Source organism: Silurus aristotelis (assembly GCF_946808225.1).
Source record: "Silurus aristotelis genome assembly, chromosome: 25".
Classification (NCBI taxonomy): Eukaryota; Metazoa; Chordata; class Actinopteri; order Siluriformes; family Siluridae; genus Silurus; species Silurus aristotelis.
The window spans coordinates 7,184,464-7,203,459 of NC_139598.1; the positions used below are offsets into that span (position 1 = coordinate 7,184,464).

General features: G+C 36.0%; 1 protein-coding gene across 1 annotated transcript in view; it reads left to right on the top strand.

Moving 5' to 3' along the window:
• Positions 1-17,670, top strand: part of pkd1l1 (polycystin 1 like 1, transient receptor potential channel interacting) — a 39,971-nt gene extending 22,301 nt beyond the window's left edge. The window contains exons 34-49 of the mRNA XM_083530458.1: positions 2,994-3,078; positions 3,561-3,743; positions 4,893-5,011; positions 5,284-5,406; positions 5,512-5,617; positions 6,129-6,197; positions 10,866-10,978; positions 11,164-11,398; positions 12,835-12,936; positions 13,033-13,173; positions 14,059-14,193; positions 14,278-14,466; positions 14,555-14,710; positions 16,127-16,264; positions 16,908-16,996; positions 17,179-17,670. Coding sequence (XP_083386584.1) covers positions 2,994-3,078; positions 3,561-3,743; positions 4,893-5,011; positions 5,284-5,406; positions 5,512-5,617; positions 6,129-6,197; positions 10,866-10,978; positions 11,164-11,398; positions 12,835-12,936; positions 13,033-13,173; positions 14,059-14,193; positions 14,278-14,466; positions 14,555-14,710; positions 16,127-16,264; positions 16,908-16,996; positions 17,179-17,542 — 2,347 coding nt within the window. The 3' untranslated portion in view covers positions 17,543-17,670. The remainder of the gene's footprint in view (positions 1-2,993; positions 3,079-3,560; positions 3,744-4,892; positions 5,012-5,283; positions 5,407-5,511; positions 5,618-6,128; positions 6,198-10,865; positions 10,979-11,163; positions 11,399-12,834; positions 12,937-13,032; positions 13,174-14,058; positions 14,194-14,277; positions 14,467-14,554; positions 14,711-16,126; positions 16,265-16,907; positions 16,997-17,178) is intronic.
• The last annotated feature ends 1,326 nt before the right edge of the window (positions 17,671-18,996 follow it).

The window sequence follows — 18,996 nt, forward strand, 5'->3', positions numbered from 1 at the left end:
GACAGGGTACCGGTGGAAATTGGGCTACTGTTGGCCGAAGGAGGAGAAGGAAAGGAGGAAGGCGTCTACAGAGACGGCAGGAAAAGGAGCAGTGTAGGAGAGTAGAGGTTTGGGTTGGTACTTTAAATGTTGGTACTTTGACGGGTAAAGGGAGAGAGATAGCTGATATGATGGAGAGGAGAAAGGTAGATGTGTTGTGTGTTCAGGAGACCAAGTGGAAAGGGAGTAAGGCCAGGAACATTGGAGGTGGGTTTAAACTGTTTTATCATGGTGTGGATGGGAAGAGAAATGGTGTAGGGGTGATTCTGAAGGAAGAGTACAGTAAGAGTGTAGTGGAGGTGAAGAGAGTTTCTGATAGGGTGATGATCGTGAAGGTGGAAGTTGAAGGGATGATGATAAATGTCATCAGTGCCTATGCTCCACAAGTTGGCTGTGAGATGGAGGAGAAAGAAAGATTCTGGAGTGAATTAGATGAAGTGGTAGATGGTGTAGGAAAGAACCATTGGTGATTGGGGCAGACTTTAATGGGCATGTAGGTGAAGGGAACAGAGGTGATGAGGAGGTGATGGGTAGGTATGGTTTTAAGGAGAGGAATGTGGAAGGGCAGAGGGTGGTAGATTTTGCTAAAAGGATGGAAATGGCAGTGATGAACACGTATTTTAAGAAGAAGGAGGATCATAGGGTGACGTATAAGAGTGGAGGAAGGTGCACACAGGTGGATTATCTTCTGTGTAGGAGATGCAACCTGAAGGAGATTGGAGACTGTAAGGTGTTGGCGGGGGACAGTGTAGCTAGACAGCATCGGATGGTGGTCTGTAGGATGGTTTTGGAGGCGAAGAAGAAGAGGAGGAAAGTAAGGTTTGAAAGAAGAATAAGATGGTGGAAACTGAAGGAGGAAGAGTGTAGTGTGAGGTTCAGGGAAGAGGTGAGACAGGGGCTTGGTGGTGGTGAAGAGGTGCCGGATGATTGGGCAACTACTGCAGGAGTGATGAGGGAGGCAGCTAGAAAAGTACTTGGTGTTACATCTGGAAATAGAAAGCAAGACAAGGAGACGTGGTGGTGGAATGAGGAAGTGCAGGAGAGCATTAGGGGAAAGAGGTTGGCAAAACAGAAGTGGGATCGACAGAGTGATAAGAAAAGTAGGCAGGAGTACAAGGAGATGCGGCAGCAGGTTAAAAGGGATGTGGCGAAAGCCAAGGAAAAGGCATATGAGGAACTGTATAAGAGGTTGGACACTAAGGAAGGAGAAAAGGATTTATACCGATTGGCCAAGCAGAGGGACAGAGCTGGGAAGGATGTACTGCAAGTTAGAGCAATAAAGGATGGAGAGGGAAATGTGTTGACTAGTGAGGAGAGTGTGTTGAGAAGATGGAGGGAGTATTTTGAGCAGCTGATGAATGAGGAAAATCAGAGAGAGAGAAGGTTGAAGGATGTGGAGTTGGTGAAGCAGGATGTAGATAGGATTAGTAAGGAGGAAGTGAGAGCAGCGATTAAGAGGATGAAGAATGGAAAGTCGGTTGGACCAGATGACATACCGGTAGAAGCGTGGAGATGTTTAGGAGAGATGGCAGTGGAGTTTTTAACCAGATTGTTTAACAGGATTCTGGAAGGGGAGAGGATGCCTGAGGAATGGAGAAGGAGTGTGCTGGTACCGATCTTTAAGCATAAGGGAGATGTGCAGACCTGCAGTAACTACAGGGGAATTAAGTTGATCAGTCACACCATGAAGTTATGGGAAAGAGTAGTGGAAGCCAGGCTGAGAGAAGAGGTGACCATCTGTGAGCAACAGTATGGTTTCATGCCGAGGAAGAGCACCACAGATGCCTTATTTGCTTTGAGGATGTTGATGGAGAAGTATAGAGAAGGACAGAAGGAGCTGCATTGTGTATTTGTGGATTTAGAGAAAGCGTACGACAGGGTGCCGAGAGAGGAGTTGTGGTATTGTATGAGGAAGTCAGGTGTGTCAGAGAAGTATGTGAGGGTGGTGCAGGACATGTATGAGGACAGTGTGACGGCAGTAAAGTGTGCAGTAGGTACGACAGACTGGTTCAGGGTGAAGGTTGGACTGCATCAAGGATCGGCCCTGAGCCCTTTCCTGTTTGCAGTGGTGATGGACAGGTTGACGGACGAGGTCAGACAGGAGTCTCTCTGGACTATGATGTTTGCAGATGATATTGTGATTTGTGGTGAGAGTAGAGAGCAGGTTGAGAAGAGCCTGGAGAGGTGGAGATATGCGCTGGAGAGAAGGGGAATGAAAGTCAGTAGGAGTAAGACAGAGTACATGTGTGTGAATGAGAAGGAGGGCAGTGGAGTGATGCGGTTGCAGGGAGAAGAGGTGGAGAAGGTGGAGGAGTTCAGGTACCTGGGGTCAACAGTGCAAAGTAATGGAGAGTGTGTTAGGGAAGTAAAGAAAAGAGTGCAGGCAGGGTGGAGTGGGTGGAGAAGAGTGACAGGAGTGATTTGTGATAGAAGAGTATCTGCAAGAATGAAAGGAAAAGTTTATAGGACTGTGGTGAGACCTGCGATGTTGTATGGATTAGAGACAGTGGCATTGAGTAAAAGACAGGAGGTGGAGCTGGAGGTAGCAGAGCTGAAGATGTTGAGGTTTTCGTTGGGAGTGACGAGGATGGACAAGATTAGAAATGAGTTTATTAGAGGGACAGCCCATGTAGGATGTTTTGGTGACAAGGTGAGGGAGGCGAGATTGAGATGGTTTGGACATGTGCAGAGAAGGGACATGAATTATATTGGTAGAAAAATGCTGAAGATGGAGCCACCAGGTAGGAGGAAAAGAGGAAGGCCAAGGAGGAGGTTCATGGATGTGGTGAGGGAAGACATGCAGGTAGTTGGTGTAAAAGAGGCAGATATAGAGGACAGGGTGGTATGGAGACGGATGATCCGCTGTGGCGACCCCTAATGGGAGCAGCCGAAAGAAGAAGAAGAAGAAGTTTTCCTTTGAAAGTAAAGAGTATTATGAACACTTTCCTTCACAGATTCAGCTGTACAAACTGTGTACTGTGGATCCACTCAACATTTTTCTCTCTGCTCTTCTGTGCTTTTGCAGCACACCCAGCAATGGTAAATCTGCCCATCATTTCCATGTCTTACTTATGTATGGTTCTGTTTTATTAGTTACTTATGTAATATGTAATCCTCTGTTTGTAACTACTAGCGATTTTTTTTTATCGACACAACCATTAGTGCCAGTTTTCACTGCAGTAGGATTTTAACATGGATATAAAAATATCGGATTACGAATATTATTGAAACTGAGAATAGACTTTTTGTTTTAGTTTTGTGAACAGCATCATTTAAAAAATTTAAGGTTAATCTCCTAGAAGAATTTTGCTTGTTTATTATTAAAGTTTAAGCCGAGCACATGAAAGATGTATGTTGTAGACCTTTTTATTCACAAATAGGTAATTTTGCCTTGTAATCTTTCTATTATTTAGATGTAAATCATGGCAGCTTTTGAGAAATCATTCATACATTTGCAATTATTAATCAGCTCTGATTGTGCTTTGACAATGTGATAGTAATGACAATTTGTTCCAATGCAGATATTTATTGTTGCGGTATCAGTGACTCTACAACACCAAGACAGAGGCTACATATCCCCAAACTCAGCTGTTGATGAGCCCATCGTAGAGTTGTTTCAAAATAGCAGACACACTGGAGCCTGTGTGAAGAAACAATCCAGCTCATATCCTTACACAGAGGAGATCAGTATGACTTTTAAAAAGGTATTTTGAATTTTTAAAGAGTGATCTTTATGCTTTATAGAAATTGTATCAGGTGAAAAAATATTACACCTAGAGAAATGTTGAGCTAATCGCACAATATGTACACAATATACGGAACAAAGAATTGGGGGATCTGACTTTTCCAGCCATATGTGGTTCTTCCCCAAACTGTTACCACAAAGTCGAAAGCATACAGTTATATTTTCGGATGTGATAGCATGAAATTTTCACTTCACTAACTACGAGATTTAAAGCAGTTCAAAGTGTGCACAAAGCTAACTCCATGAAGAAAAAAACATTTACATCGGGGAAGATCTTTAGTGGCCTGCTATAGAGCTCTAATCTGAACAACTTTGGGATGAAATAGAATGCTGACTGCACTCCAGGCTTTTTCACCCTATTTTTTTTACCTGAATTTACTAATGCACTTGTGCTCTGAATGAGACACAAATCAACACAAGCACACTTCAAAATCTAGTGACATAATAACAGCAAATGGTGACTAAATGTGGAATGTGGCTGTCTATGACGAGGTGTTATTATTTTTTATAATGGAGGCTAATTGTGCACAGAACAGACTTATAAGATACACATAAGATATAGTGAAGCTTTCTGATTTCTTTCATTTTAAATGTGAGTCATTTCAATTCATTCAACTAATCAATCAAATGAAATGCTTTTTGATCAAATGAATGCAAATGAATGCTCCTACAAAATTCTAATATATAAATGAAAAAAAGATGACGGAATTCTTAGGTTTATTAATTATTGTATTTAGTGCCAAATCAACTATTTCCCTGTCATAGCAATCCATGGATTGTTTTATTTTTTGCATATAACAGATAAAAGCCTGAAATGTATTTAATTCAAATGCACATTTTCCAAGGAACTCTTTGCTAAAGACACTTAACCTGTTTTTCACAGTGTCTTTTTCATAATGCAGTGTTTACCAAAAACCCAAATGTAGTAATCGAAAAATCGGAAAAAGTATTAGCATAAGAACAAAAGATAATCTGGAAAAGTCCCCTTTAATTTTATGACACTTTAGACTTTGATGTGTGTGTATATTATTTAACATTTATTATTTAACATAGCTTGTCATAACTGTATTAAAGGTGAATGTCACTCAAAGGTGTTTTTGATTGACAGATGCTGGCAGCCCGTCAGAGAGCCAGATACCTACGGCTTGCGCGACCACCTACTTCCAGGGAGCTTCAATTTGTTGCTAGTCAAATTAAAAAAAGAACTCATCTAAAGAAAACAATCAGGTTTATATGTAATTTTTTTTAAATAAATAAAATTAAAACTGTATAAAAATTTTATCATATTGACCCTAATGTCATAGTGTTTACGGTTTATAAATATTTTGCCGTGTTCACATCTGTTCATTTGATTTAGTTGATGGATATCTTTTAAAATCTTAAACAAAAATATTGATTTATATAATAGATGATGGGAAAATAATAGAAGATTGGAGCCCAAAATCCATGCAGAGGTGTGGTATTGAATTGTTTATTGAATTGTTTCGTTTTTTCTACAGGGAACTGGTGTTGTATCTGTTTGCTTTATCTATAGTTGGCTTTCTGGTTTATGGAAAGTCCTTCTCTTCCTCCTCTAATGATCAGTTTTATCTGAATCAGGCAATCAGAGCTTGCTTTACAGGGTAAATGTCACCTATTTCAAAGCATTATAATCTATTTACTGAATATACCGTAAAGACATTGATGGTAAGGTCATTTAACCTATAATGATTATGTTGAAAATTTAGGAATCCATCAATCCAGAAGCTTGAGAACTGGTGGAACTGGACAGCAAACACACTTCTACATAAGCCATACCCATATTCCCATAATTATAATGGGTTGAAACACAATGTAAGATTTAAGAAAAATCTGACTGTTCCATGTATGCTGAAATTAGATTATTTACATTATTTATTTATTGTTACTCATGCTTAAAGAGATATTTCTATGATGGCAGTGTTGTATATATTTAATTCTTGATTATTTGTTTTAATAAAGTTGTATTACGCTTTAGTAATAGTAGGCACAACAGCGACATCTGGTGGTCAAATTGATTTAAATTGAAATTAAATAGTTTTGGTTTAATTATTACATTTTATGTGTTTAATCTATTTTAAATATGTAAAAGAATAATATACAGTTCTGGACAAATATTTTTAAATATATTTTTCAAAGAAAAGAAAATAGAGATATATTCTTACCCCTGACAAACAAGTATTTTAATATAACAAAGGTAAAATGTTGAATAATTTAGAAACAGAACAAGATAGGATTGCTTTTTAAAACTAAGATGCAATAAATAGGTTTTTATTTGCAGAAGGGGATTAATTCTAACCTGAAACTGATACTATGTCATTAACAGGTGAAAACTGTCTCTCTAATTGGAGAACCAGTCTTTATGAAGATGGAAAACGCACACAATTCATGTCAGGTAAATCACTAACAATCATTACTAAAACAAGCAAAAAAACATGTAATTTGGTAAAACATTAAGGATACACACACATTATCCAAATTACAATATTTATTTTGTCACACAGAAACTATTGTGGCCTCTAAAATTTGGTACACACACACATTTCAATAATTTGCAAGTGAAATACACAATCAAAGATACTTTGCATGGAGCTTGTAAATAAATGTCTCTTTTAAAGTGTGTGTGAGAGTAGATTTGAGTACACCTGTGCTCAATTAGTAGCTTGGAGAGTTGGAGCAAGAGAGTGTGTTTGTGTGGTCTGAGAGTTAGAGTTCATAGCAGCCATATTTGAAGCCCGCAATGATTGCTGGGACCTTTATTTATTTATTTATTTTACAAATCGGTTTCACAAAATTGCAACAAGTTTATGTTAAAATGAGAAATGAACACTGGAGCAGTAGTATAAATTTACATTTGCAATACAGCTATAATGCACTGTTTGTGTTTTCATTTGTTTCACCCTCAAACCCTTAAAGCTTCCCTCTGAAAATGAGTCATGGTGCACTGCATTCATGCAATTACCCATATAGCAATTTTCCTCTGGCCCAGCTCTGGCCCACAAAACCAGCTTTTGCGTGGCCCACATACTGCAATGAATTAAGGTACTAGTGTGGACCAGGTCTGGATTCCAGACAAAAGGGCCACACATGGGCCATAACTGGCCCAAGTCTCAGCCAAGTTAAATACCCATAACTGGTCCTGAATTGGGCCATGTCAATGACATTGGAACCAAAATACAACCAAAAGTAAGCCATATAAAACAGCAGAAAGCCCAAAACTTAGCCACACCTGAGCTTAATCCATAGGTTAACTAAACCTGGCAGCCAAAATATGGGCCATAAAAGGGCCATGACAGATCCATAGCTCACCCACCTGTATGACCATAGCTGGCCCTATTGTGGTCCTATACACTGGACCAGATAGGTTCCACATGTCTGCCTTAAAAAAAAAAAATAACCAGGCCACTTGATACACACCCTCCCAAATGAATAGTCACCACAACGACAGTATTCTGAACAAATATTTTATTATATTTAACATCAAAACAGTGAAACCTGACATACACTTGTACAAACAACTCAATAAAATACCACCCGGTTAGTTCGGCAATTAAAATAAAAGCAAAAATAAAACAAGTAGAAGTTCTCCACTATGTTTTTGTTCATGCAGTTAAATGTAACGCTTGATCATCCCTGTTTCTGGTCAGGAACAAGATTTACTGTACCTTTAACACTTGAATATCCATGTTTCTGGTCATTAACAAGTTTCACACTATGTATAACACTTGAACGTCCATGTTTCTGGACAGGAACAAGATTTACTCGAACTATGACGCTTAAATGTCCATGTTTGTGCTCCTTCTGGAATTGCTCCTATCATTGTACTTCAAACCTTTTCCATACTGTGTCTTTACTGAAGCCTTTTGTTCTTCCTCCTAAAAAAAATATACAGATTATTAAAAAAGTTTTAATAGACTATAATGAAAATGATATACCAGAAAAAGAGAAGAAAAGAGAAGCACTGGTTTAAAATTTGTTTTTTTTTTGCCCTCGTACTCAGATTGTGTCGTTTATTCAGACACGTGCAGGTGTATTTTTTATTTCACCTCCCCCCGTTTGCATCAAAGGACACCGATAGCACGTGAATGCATCGATTGATCATTAAGTCCACATGTGACCGTGGCTACATTTAAGAATAATATAATATTTGTTTATTGATTATATATATATATATATGTTCTCACTTACCAACTCTGCTGACTTTCGCGGGTTCAGCGCGAGCGGCTGTTTCCGAGCAACACCGCGTCCGCCCACATTTTTAACAGACACTTCCTGGAGTGTTTTCATTCACTTTTCCTCGTTGGAGATTTGTTGCTTTAAGCGTTATAAGCCTTGAATCATAAGAACCAGCTACAACTTGAATTACAACATGTAAAATATTCGATCTGAAATACAAATATTTGAAAATTTGTCATAAAGGCAATACAAGACTATGTGTGTGTGTCACGGCAATCTGGGTAAATAAAACTACAATCCCATGAAGCATTGCAAATTATAATTGCGCCTTTTGGCCAACTTTGCTCTGATAGGCCAATTTCGCATTTCCAGGTTTTTAAAATCATGATTGGTGCAAGCTGGGTAAAAATGTTCTATCTCTTAAAAAGACCACAAATACAGGTAAACTTTGCTTAAGAAAATAATTTCATTTATAATAAAACAAATTTTCTTTTGTGGGGTCTGAGTCAAAATACCCAAATATAACATTTCTCATTTGTAATAAAAATTCTGGCAAAATCTTAAATTTAACAAAAACACCAATATCATACCAAAATTCACCTTTACATTTCACCTTTACTATTATTATACAGTGTGACAAAATTACGGTATACTGATGTGCGCATGCCCAGTAGTTTTAGATTTAGCTAAGGATTAAATATAATGAAAATGTTTAGACTGTCTTAATTGGTGATTTGTTGGTCTACAAGTTAAAATTAATCGCAAAAACCTTATAAACAGAAATCAAACAATTACAGCTGATTTTCATAATTCAGAAATATAAATCTTTATTGTTGCCTGGATTAACTTGAAGGCATTAGACACAGAAAGATGGAAATATCTTTGTGAATTAAAACATTGGGATTTTACTCAAAGGTATTTGAAATGGATTTTAAATATGGGTTAAGATCGGCCATACGTATGTGGCCCACATATGTATACTTGACATCTGGGCCGAATACTACAAATGACATCTGGCCCATGTCTTGTGAGCCACCTTAAAATCGGTACCACCTCTGCCAAACCTGGGCCATGTTTGGCCCACATGCTGTATGCCAGTGCCGGATGAATGCCAGCTGTGCCAGATGAATGCCAAGTCTGGGCCAAATTTGTTTGCTGACTGGGCATTTTATACTCTATACACATTTCACTGAATTCACAAAGTATTCACCCCCTGGAGTTAATTAGATTGATCTGATTTGTATTGTGGGGAACGGGTAGATCAATAATTAAAGTATTAGATTCCTGATCAGAAGGTCATGAGTTAAAATCCCACCACCACTTAGCTCCTGCACCCTTGAGCAAGGCCCTCAACAGTTTATTTGTATGAAAGAGATAATTATAGGTTGGTCTGGATAAGAATGTCTGCCAAATAACATAAATGTCTATATAACAAATACATATACATGCATTTAATAGTACAATAATCCCCCACTTTACTGCGGTTCAAATCTCGCGTCCCTGGTTTATCACGGAATTGCATCTGTCACATAACTAATTTGTTTGTCTGATTTTCCCGTTTTTTCACGGATAGCAAGATAGACCAAAAAACTTATAGGGAATTGAGTTTTATGTTGAAATAATGAAATTTATTAATAGAAATATAATTATTAATTATAAAATGAAGTAAAATGTTAATACGGTACAGTACTATATACAGGTGGGCGGTTTTGGAATGTAACAGAATTTTTAGACAGAGTATGAATAAGGTGTAAAATAAGTAAAATAATATTTTCGAAAAATTGGACATCCAAGTAAACACATCTTTAAATGTAAGACAGTAGTGCTGATTGACAGATTTGTGTTATTAAGCTCATTCTTATATGCTCCTGTTTCTAGCATAACTTTTACGGAAAACAATTACAGGACAGTTTCCTTTCATACTTACAGTAAATTGCATTTGATCTTGTACAGGCTTATATTTCCTCTATATTAATTTCATACATTCAACTGTAGATTCAGTTGTAACTGATATTCAATTGAATTATTATTTATATAGCACTTAGAATAATTGGCCAGATATGAAGATAGTAAAGTATAACTGACACGGCATGAGGAAGAAAGAAAACCCATCCTCATCTGGGTAATACCTGATATTTAACTATATTCTATATTGGCAAAAAGGGTAAACGTGTAACCAGGAACTTGTGAATCAGAGTAATTACTGAATTCATTATTATTTTGAAATGATGGAGACATGCAAAACGGTCTGCAATAGTTTCATTGCAACTGCAGGCCGAATGCTACTCAAAGAAAAACATTTACAGCAACCTTTATGGTTTCTATATAATGCCATCCACAGCTATCAATTTGATCTTATTCATGACTTAGACTTAGATATACTATATTGATTGTGTGAGGGAAATTATTGCGTTACAGCAGCAGCAGGTAAAACAAACAGTAAAACAAACAGTATTTATTTTTTTCATTAAAAAAAAAAAAAAAAAAAAAGGAATAAAAGAAAAAAGCAAAATGTAATTAAATAACCGTAACTTATGTAAATAAATACAATATTGCAGATGATGCTACATATAAAACAGAGTGCAAACTGGCAATTCAAAAAAAATAAAATTAAACAAATGAAATGTGCACATTTTTAGTGTATGTATGTGTGTGAAAAGTGACAGTGAATAATATTTATATAAGTTGCTAATAATAGGATATGTATATAATTTGATGCTTAGCAGCAGCGAATGTTTTCTTTTATGTCATGAGAACTCCAGTGGGCAATAAGGCTTCAGGGGGATCAGGCAGGTCTGGAGATCAAGGTCAAGATCACTCCCTTGAGTAGAATGCAGGACTGGTTTTTCATGGAAACCTTTGACTTTTTTTTATATTTCTCTTTTAGTCTTCACCTGGAGCTCTAGCGTCTGTTTTCAGTGTTTTTACCCAACCTTATCGATGTGGGAAACTAAGTTGTTATGAGGGACCAGGATTTAATGTCTCTTTAGGAAAAAACAGGTGAAACTATCTTCTGATTGTCACTTATTCATTTCATCATTTTCATAATTTGTGTTTTTATTTATGTTTAAATTGCTTAAAAACAACAAAAAATAATTTTGTATCAAAAGAACACTTCAGTTGCATTATTTATTATTTACTTTGACCCTTAATGAACCATTCCCATGACTTCTTTTCTATTATAGGTCTGAAGCATCCAGAATACTTAAGAAACTTTGGACATCAGGCTGGATAAGCAGCTCCACTCATGCTGTCATGCTGCAGTTCACATTATACAGCCCTGTTTATAACCTCTTTACCACAGTCACCATGCTTGGAGAAACGTCATGCACGAGAGCTGTTCTATCCTCGATCTTCATTTACTCGACCAGACTTCAACACACCACCTCTGCCCTTGATTACTGCACTACAGGTGGAGAGGTGGGGAAGGAAGGGCAGTCTTATCAGAGCTTATCGTTCTGCTCGTGTCACATGATGCCTGGTAGTCAGTGCAGTGGCAGAGCTGATAGCAATAGGTATAAAGGTTACATTCAGGGGTGTGAGGGTATATCAGCTAAAATAACATACACTGATTTAAATACATTTGATTTATTAAGGTTGCACGCTACTGGAATTAAGATAACATAATTATTATACTTATACATATAATCATGCATGACTTTTAGTGTTTTATCTATCTTAAAAAATAGAGATTTGCCAAAGGTTAATATTAAATAATGATGCATATGATTTCATACAGAAATATATATTAACATTTAAGGTTAATTATTGTAATAATTCATGTTATACTGACTATAAAAGTCAGTAAATATATAAATAGTTGCTACATTAACAAAGATTTACTATTACACTGGTCTACAAATTTTGGGAAATTAACGACCTCCGAGATAAAAGGTGCAAATTCTTACATATTTTGATTTGATTGACATTTTCAAGATATTTCACGCTAACAATTTCTAATTATTAGGGCTGTCAGTAAAATACTTAATCGCCATTAATGGCATGATTGTCACGAGTTATCTCACGATTAATCGCAGCTTAATCGCACATTTTTATCTGTTCTAAATTTACCTTAAATGAATACTTTTCAAGTTTTTTAAACTTTAATCAACATGGGCATAGACAAATAAAGCATATGCAAATGTATGTTTATTATTAGTGAAACCATAATCAACATAGAGCATGAAGACAAAAAATGTAATGTATATGTTTTAAAGTATTTATGGTGTTTTATGTAAATGATCAGGACACCAAACAGTACTTTTGCTATGTTTCCACACGGACGGTCTAAATTGCCGGATGTGTGCACCATGGCAGGATTTTGGTATGGGAATATAGGGATGTAAGTCTCTGATCCATTACCACAGTAGATGGCGGTAATTCTCAAATTAAGAATGCTAACCGTCAGAAAAAGAAGAAGCTGGAGAATCAGGGTGGTTTTTGGTGCTTAAATTAAGACTTGATGCATTAGTAAGAAATGTGATAAAAAAGAAAAATTCATTAGAGTTTATTTTTTTAAATAGCTGAGTACAGAAAGGACATTGTGAATAAACATGTTGCATTTTAACATTTTAATTTCACCTATTATACATTTATTTATTTATATTTTTAACACACACCCCTTATAATTTTTTATTATTTTAATGCAATTTTGACCTGAAGCTTTATCTTGCAAACGGAAGCCAATCAACATTAAGGACTTAATTTTCCTCTATTAGTGACCCAATTCTGGTCAAATTTAGCTACTTTCACTTCCGAGACTTTCTCCTTGTAGACCAGTGTTGTACATGTTATAAATCTTATATCAATATGTAAGGTAAGACATTTTTCTCTTTAACCACTTCCAACTCTTGCAGCTTCTCCTGCTCCTACTCACTCTGCTTCAACTTTACTTTCAAACATACGTCATCGCTCAGAGTGGATGGTGTTTCTGGACAGACTTGTACAACTGGATAGAAGTAATTTCCATTGCTCTTAAAACATCTTTTCATTTACTCTTGCTATAAATCGATCCGACAACCTATTGCATGCTGTACATTATCTCTATCTTGCAGGTGATTGTAGTCCTGCTCAGTCTTCTGTGCTTCTCCTGTTCGGTGCATTGCTTCATGCTGATCATAGGCACAGTGGAACACCTGCAAAGAGACGATTTTAAGACATTTGTCGACATAAGTCCTGCTGCCTTTTGGGAACAGGTAGGAGACACATTGATAAGTGTCAGCTTTACGATACTTAATAGAAGTCTTGCCCAAGGGTTTGATTAAGGCTGCTTTCTCTGCAGCCTTCGAATTAATTACGAGACATGCCATGGCTGCTGTAAGCACATATGCAGTATATAGGCTGTAGGCAAGCTGCTTAATGCAACGTTATAGAAATGAGTGCAGACCTCTTTCAAATAAGCATTGGTGAAGTTTTAATGACCATGGAGGATATCTTATATATATATATATATATATATATATATATATATATATATATATATATATATATATATATATATATATATATATATATATAAAAATATTAATAAATTTTTTTGCACATATATTTCCATCCACTCACACATCCTTGAAGTTTGTTTCTGGTCTAAATTTGTGCATTGTGAAACTGAAAGGCAAAAGTTTCAATTTCAGTCTGATCTGCACTTGGCCAGATACTGTCAGAAGAAAAATTACAAAGGTTAAAAAAAAATACATGACAAAATTACTTTAAAAAAAAAGGTATATCGTATGTCCCTTTTGTAGGTAGCCATCACCTGGGGAAATAAATGTAGTGTACATTTAAGACTAATTTATCATATGTAATTGGACCCTAAGGACCTCTGTTGAACCTTTGAGCACATATATTGTTATTGTGTATAATGATTATACCATTGCGAATGGAAATCTTTTTGTACTGTACACTACAGGAAGCAAAATAAGAAGTATAAAATAAGAAACAGCATCTGTCTTTGCATACAACATTTGTTTTATTATGGTGCAGCAATCCAGAGGTTTAAACAATTCCAGATTGTAAAATAAAAACTGCTTCAAATGAAAATGGAAAATAACCTGTGTTTGAACTCTTTTTGTTTTTGACAGTTCACTCGCTCACTATATGGACTACTTATGCTTATTCTTATAATTAAATGCTGCTCTATGCGACACTTGAATGAAGTCATAACCACAGCTGTATCTACACTGCTGGTCATCTTCTCCAGCCTGCTTTGGCCTCTGGTACACACAACTTTAGTTTCAAAGCAGACCAGTTTAAATACCCTTGTTCAATCTGTTTAATTGATTGTTTTCATTTATTTTCAGATTACTGGTATGATCCTGGTTTTTGCTTTCTCTTTCCTTGGAAATCTGCTCACCATGAAAAAATCGATTTATTCTGTTATCACACAAGGCATTGGACAGCTTGGTGAATTGCACAAAACTCAAGCTTCTTGGATGCTTTGCTGCTATGGAGCATTAATCTGTGTAGTGTCTTTTGCAGTGAAAGCAATGGTATGTGTAGCATGTTCATAGGAAAATAATTCACTATGAATTTCACACATTAATACTCATTCAGAGTGCTTCTTTTATTTGGTAACAGGTAACAGGTGTACTCAGTTCAGCTGTGAAAAGAGGAAAATATAAAAGGAGAAAACATCACGTGTCTGTCTCGGAGCTCTGCACCTACATCCGAGATGTGGCTCTGGGACTTTTTGGCAAGGGCAGGCAGAAATGGATTGTTCATACCAACAGTAATGTAAGATATATTTTAAATCTGTATATAAATTGTATGTATATATAATTATTTCAGCCTCTGTGTGCTGCCATGTCAATCTAATCTGCCCAGGACCAGATTAGATTGACATGGCAGCACACAGAGGCTGAAATCTGATTGGACAAAAAAATCTAACATCCACATACACGTACTTGCAGCAGTACAGCCAAGAGAAACGCTACAAAATAAAGTGGGAATAATTGGGAATGTTGGGAATAAATTAATACAATTCCATGGAACAAATATTAGAATTTAGGTTGTCAATGTAGGTCAGTGCTTCTGATAGTCTTTAGGCCAGCAGAGAAAGCCTTGCTGGCCCTGACCGCCTGCCACTGATGCTTTGGGTAGGTGCTTTGGGTGCAATGATCTCATACTGACCACTGAATGTTCAACATGGCACCTCATGGCAAAGAACTCTCTGAGGATTTGAGAACTAGAATTGTTGCTCTCCAAAAAACTGTGACATTCTGAAGCAGAACCCTCCCATCAGAAACTGGGCCAATGTAATAACATCCCCAAACACACTGCCAAGATGACAACTGTGTTGCTGAGGAAGCAAAAGGTGATGGAGTGGCCAAGTATGTCTCCAGACCTGAACCCTATAGGGCACCTGTTGGGCATCCTCAAGTGGAAGGTATAAAAGCGCCATGTGTCTAACATCCAGCAGCTCCGTGATGAGTGGAAGTGGATCCAAGCAACAACCTGTGCAGCTCTGGTGAATTCAATGCCAGGAGGATTAAGGCAGAGCTAAATAACAATGGTGCACACACAAAATATTTATACTTTGGACACAGTTTTGACATGTTCATTTAGGGTGTACTGTTGCCAGCTATTTTGACAATAATGGCTGTTTGTTATGAGTTATGAGGCTGTATGGGTTATTTTAGAGAACAGTAAATGTGAGGGGTGTACTCACTTTTGTGAGATACTGTATATGTGTATGTATGTGTGTGTGTATATATATATATATATATATATTTTTTTTTTTACATGTTTATTTGATTGTGTTATTTACCATTCAACCAATTGTCTATCTATCTATCTATCTATCTATCTATCTATCTATCTATCTATCTATCTATCTATCTATCTATCTATCTATCTATCTATCTATCTATCTGTCTATCTGTCTGTCTGTCTGTCTGTCTGTCTGTCTGTCTGTCTGTCTGTCTGTAATACATTTGTGATTTTAGCTTACACGTTAAAAGGGCTGTTGACAGAATACACAAAAAAAATTATATGTATATGACAATAAATAAATAAAAGCTAAATCCTGATTGCTTGTTTGCTTAGATTAAACAATTTTATATCACCGATTACATTGTTACAGTGAGAAAATAAAATAAATAATTACAAACCTGATCAGGTAAAGCATTTCTTATTCTGTTTTTTGCACAGAATTTTGTCCTGGAAGAGTTTGAGGATCTTGTAGATGAGCTCATGCTCAAGCTCAATTTCATTTGCAGTAGCGATGAAGACCAGGACAACTATGAGGACCTGAGTCCCCTCCCATCAGCCTATGACTTCAGCTCAGAGGTAAACATTATAACCATTCAGTTACTTTTTTTTACTCTTTCTCCTTCCATTACTTTTTACCACAATGCTGCTAATGCAAATCGCTATTTTATACCATTCATTGTAATAACATTTCTAGTACAACTGTGTTTTACTGATTGTAAGACTAATAAGCAGATATCAAAAGCATACTGTTATTTAATCTTGAAAAAAGTCTTATATGATGACTTCTGCAAGGAGATTTTATATGTAAAATGTTCATTGTCAGCTCTTGATAATATTACTGCTGTGGGAGAATCTTCAAGACGGAGAGCTTTGTGGTTCTTAGTGGTTTTAGTGTTACTAACGTCAAGACAAGGTTGTGAAAAATGTACTGTTTATAGTTGTAGTTGTAGTTATAATGTAGGGAATAACAAGAACTAAAGTAATTCCACAACCATAAATTACAATTTTAAATAAAAAGCTTTGGTGTGTATTCATTCACTCAATTAATAAAACATGCCATTATTGGCATATTGCATTAGTATAAAAAATAAAATTAAACAGTTTGAGTGTAAATTAATTAATTATTGGATGATAAGATAAACTTATATCACACTGCCCTGTTTTTGACTGTTTTTCTACAGCTTAATAAACTTTTAACAATGCAATTTTTTTTTAATAGGCTGATGATGAAAATAAAATGGAGGAAATAGAAACAAAACCAAGTGGGTGCTGTGAAATGTTATACCCTCATGAAAAAAGCAGCCTCAGGTAATTTCAATTCTATTAACCTTAGTTTAGATACAATTCAAATAAATGCAGTGGATTTACAGTCAGTAAACCATTTAATTGCACCACAATGGACTTGGACTGTATTCTGGATAAAGGTGTATGCCAAGTGCATGAATGTAAATAAAGAAAGCTCTGTAAATATGTACTCGTTTCATTACAAGGTCACTGTTTGAATGGAACACCCTGCAGCACTTGAGACAAGGAGGGGAGGCGATCGGTGACTTGGCGTTTTACGCAGAGCAAATAGCCTATCAGAACATCTCTTCATCCCCTCTAAAGAAGTTAAAGGACTATCAAACGTCTCTCTGCACAAATCAAACCATCAGGGTTCATTCTGAAGGCAGTGAGAACTTAAAGGCAACTAGATCACTCCCAGTGGGCTTTATATCTCCGACTGGCAAGCTGACAAACCAATCAGTTCACAGAAAGAAAAGTAGACAGATCAGTTTATATGAATCATATGTAGAAGAACAAGAAAAACAAGCTGAAGAGGAAACTGTAAATATTCCTGGTCAGTGTTGTTAATGATTTTAGCAATTTATGTTAAAATGATGAAATTCAATAAATCATATCAATAGAAACTTGAATTTATGCACAAATCAGATTTTCATTGTTATTACTCTGAATATACAGCATGAAAAATGTATTTATATAAAATGAAAAAATAAATACTTGATAATACTTAAATGTGTCACAATATTTATGTTTCTTGTGTAAAAAAAAAAAAACATTTTTAAAGATTAGAGGGCATTGGTTATTTTACTTGTTGCCTATGAACAATAAAAATTACTATAACAAATAATCTAAATGTCCTCAAGTGGTAAATAAGATTAATTTGGACAAGTTTGTTAGAGATTACAATGTGGGTGCAGTGGTTTAATTGTAGTAGTATAATCTTGGCTAACTAGTTTCAGCGGTTTTATAAACATTCCTTTTGTTTTGTATGCAACAGACTACAAACAGTGTGAACATTTACTCTGATCAAACAACATATATAAATGTACAGATGTTGAACTTTACATCCATCGAAAAATCATTCCTTAGCACGAATAAGAGCTTTATATACTCTTGGACAGTGAATTTCTCGAAACTTGTAGCTGAAATACTTCCATGCCTTGTGTAAAAATTGTGAAAGGTTCTCTTTGCTAGTTGGATATTTCTTTCCAGTTCTTCCCAAAAGCAGGTTTAGGGCTGGGCAGGCCATTCCATGATAGATAACACTGCAGCCAACTGAGCTGGAATGTGTGCTTTGGGTCATTGTCTAAAGTTGGTTCTAATTAACCATAGTCCAGACAGAATTGCATGGCGTTAAAGCATACGATGGTTAGGTCAGTATTCTTTTCAGCCAGAATTAATCGCCAACTATGCCCGCTTCAAAACAGTCCCAAACTTCTGCCACCTCCATGTTTGACTTTAAGTGTGAGGCATTTTGTCTCATCTGTCCACAAAACGTTCTTCCAGCCTTTCACTGTCTAATTCTTGTGTTTTTGTCATTTACTTAGTTCATTGCATATAAACAAAATAAAAAGGCGTGTGTATCAAAAGTGAATAATGAATAAAGGTTTTCAAACTTTTGCCAGTCATTGAACAAATGAATAAAGAAACTGAATGCTTTGCAGAAAATGACTACACATATACTTACTTTTGAATTTCAAACACTGAATTGCACACCTTTAAGCATGAAAACTGTGTTTTTCTTTATTTCCTCAGCTAAATTCACTAACTAAATTTTATGGTATGATATAAATACGGTAAGATTTTTTCAGATTTTTTTGGCAGTTAAACTTAAAGTCTACAGTGGCATGTTACTAACACCATACTGTTCCAAAGATTATTGTATTATAATTTTTTTTTTTTAATGTCATTTGCATAAAAAACTGACCCGGATTCCAAACGTAGCAGTTATGCTATCAGTCAATAATTAAACTATTCAGAACAAGAGATTCAGTTATGTTTTACACCAAACCTCAAAATAAAAA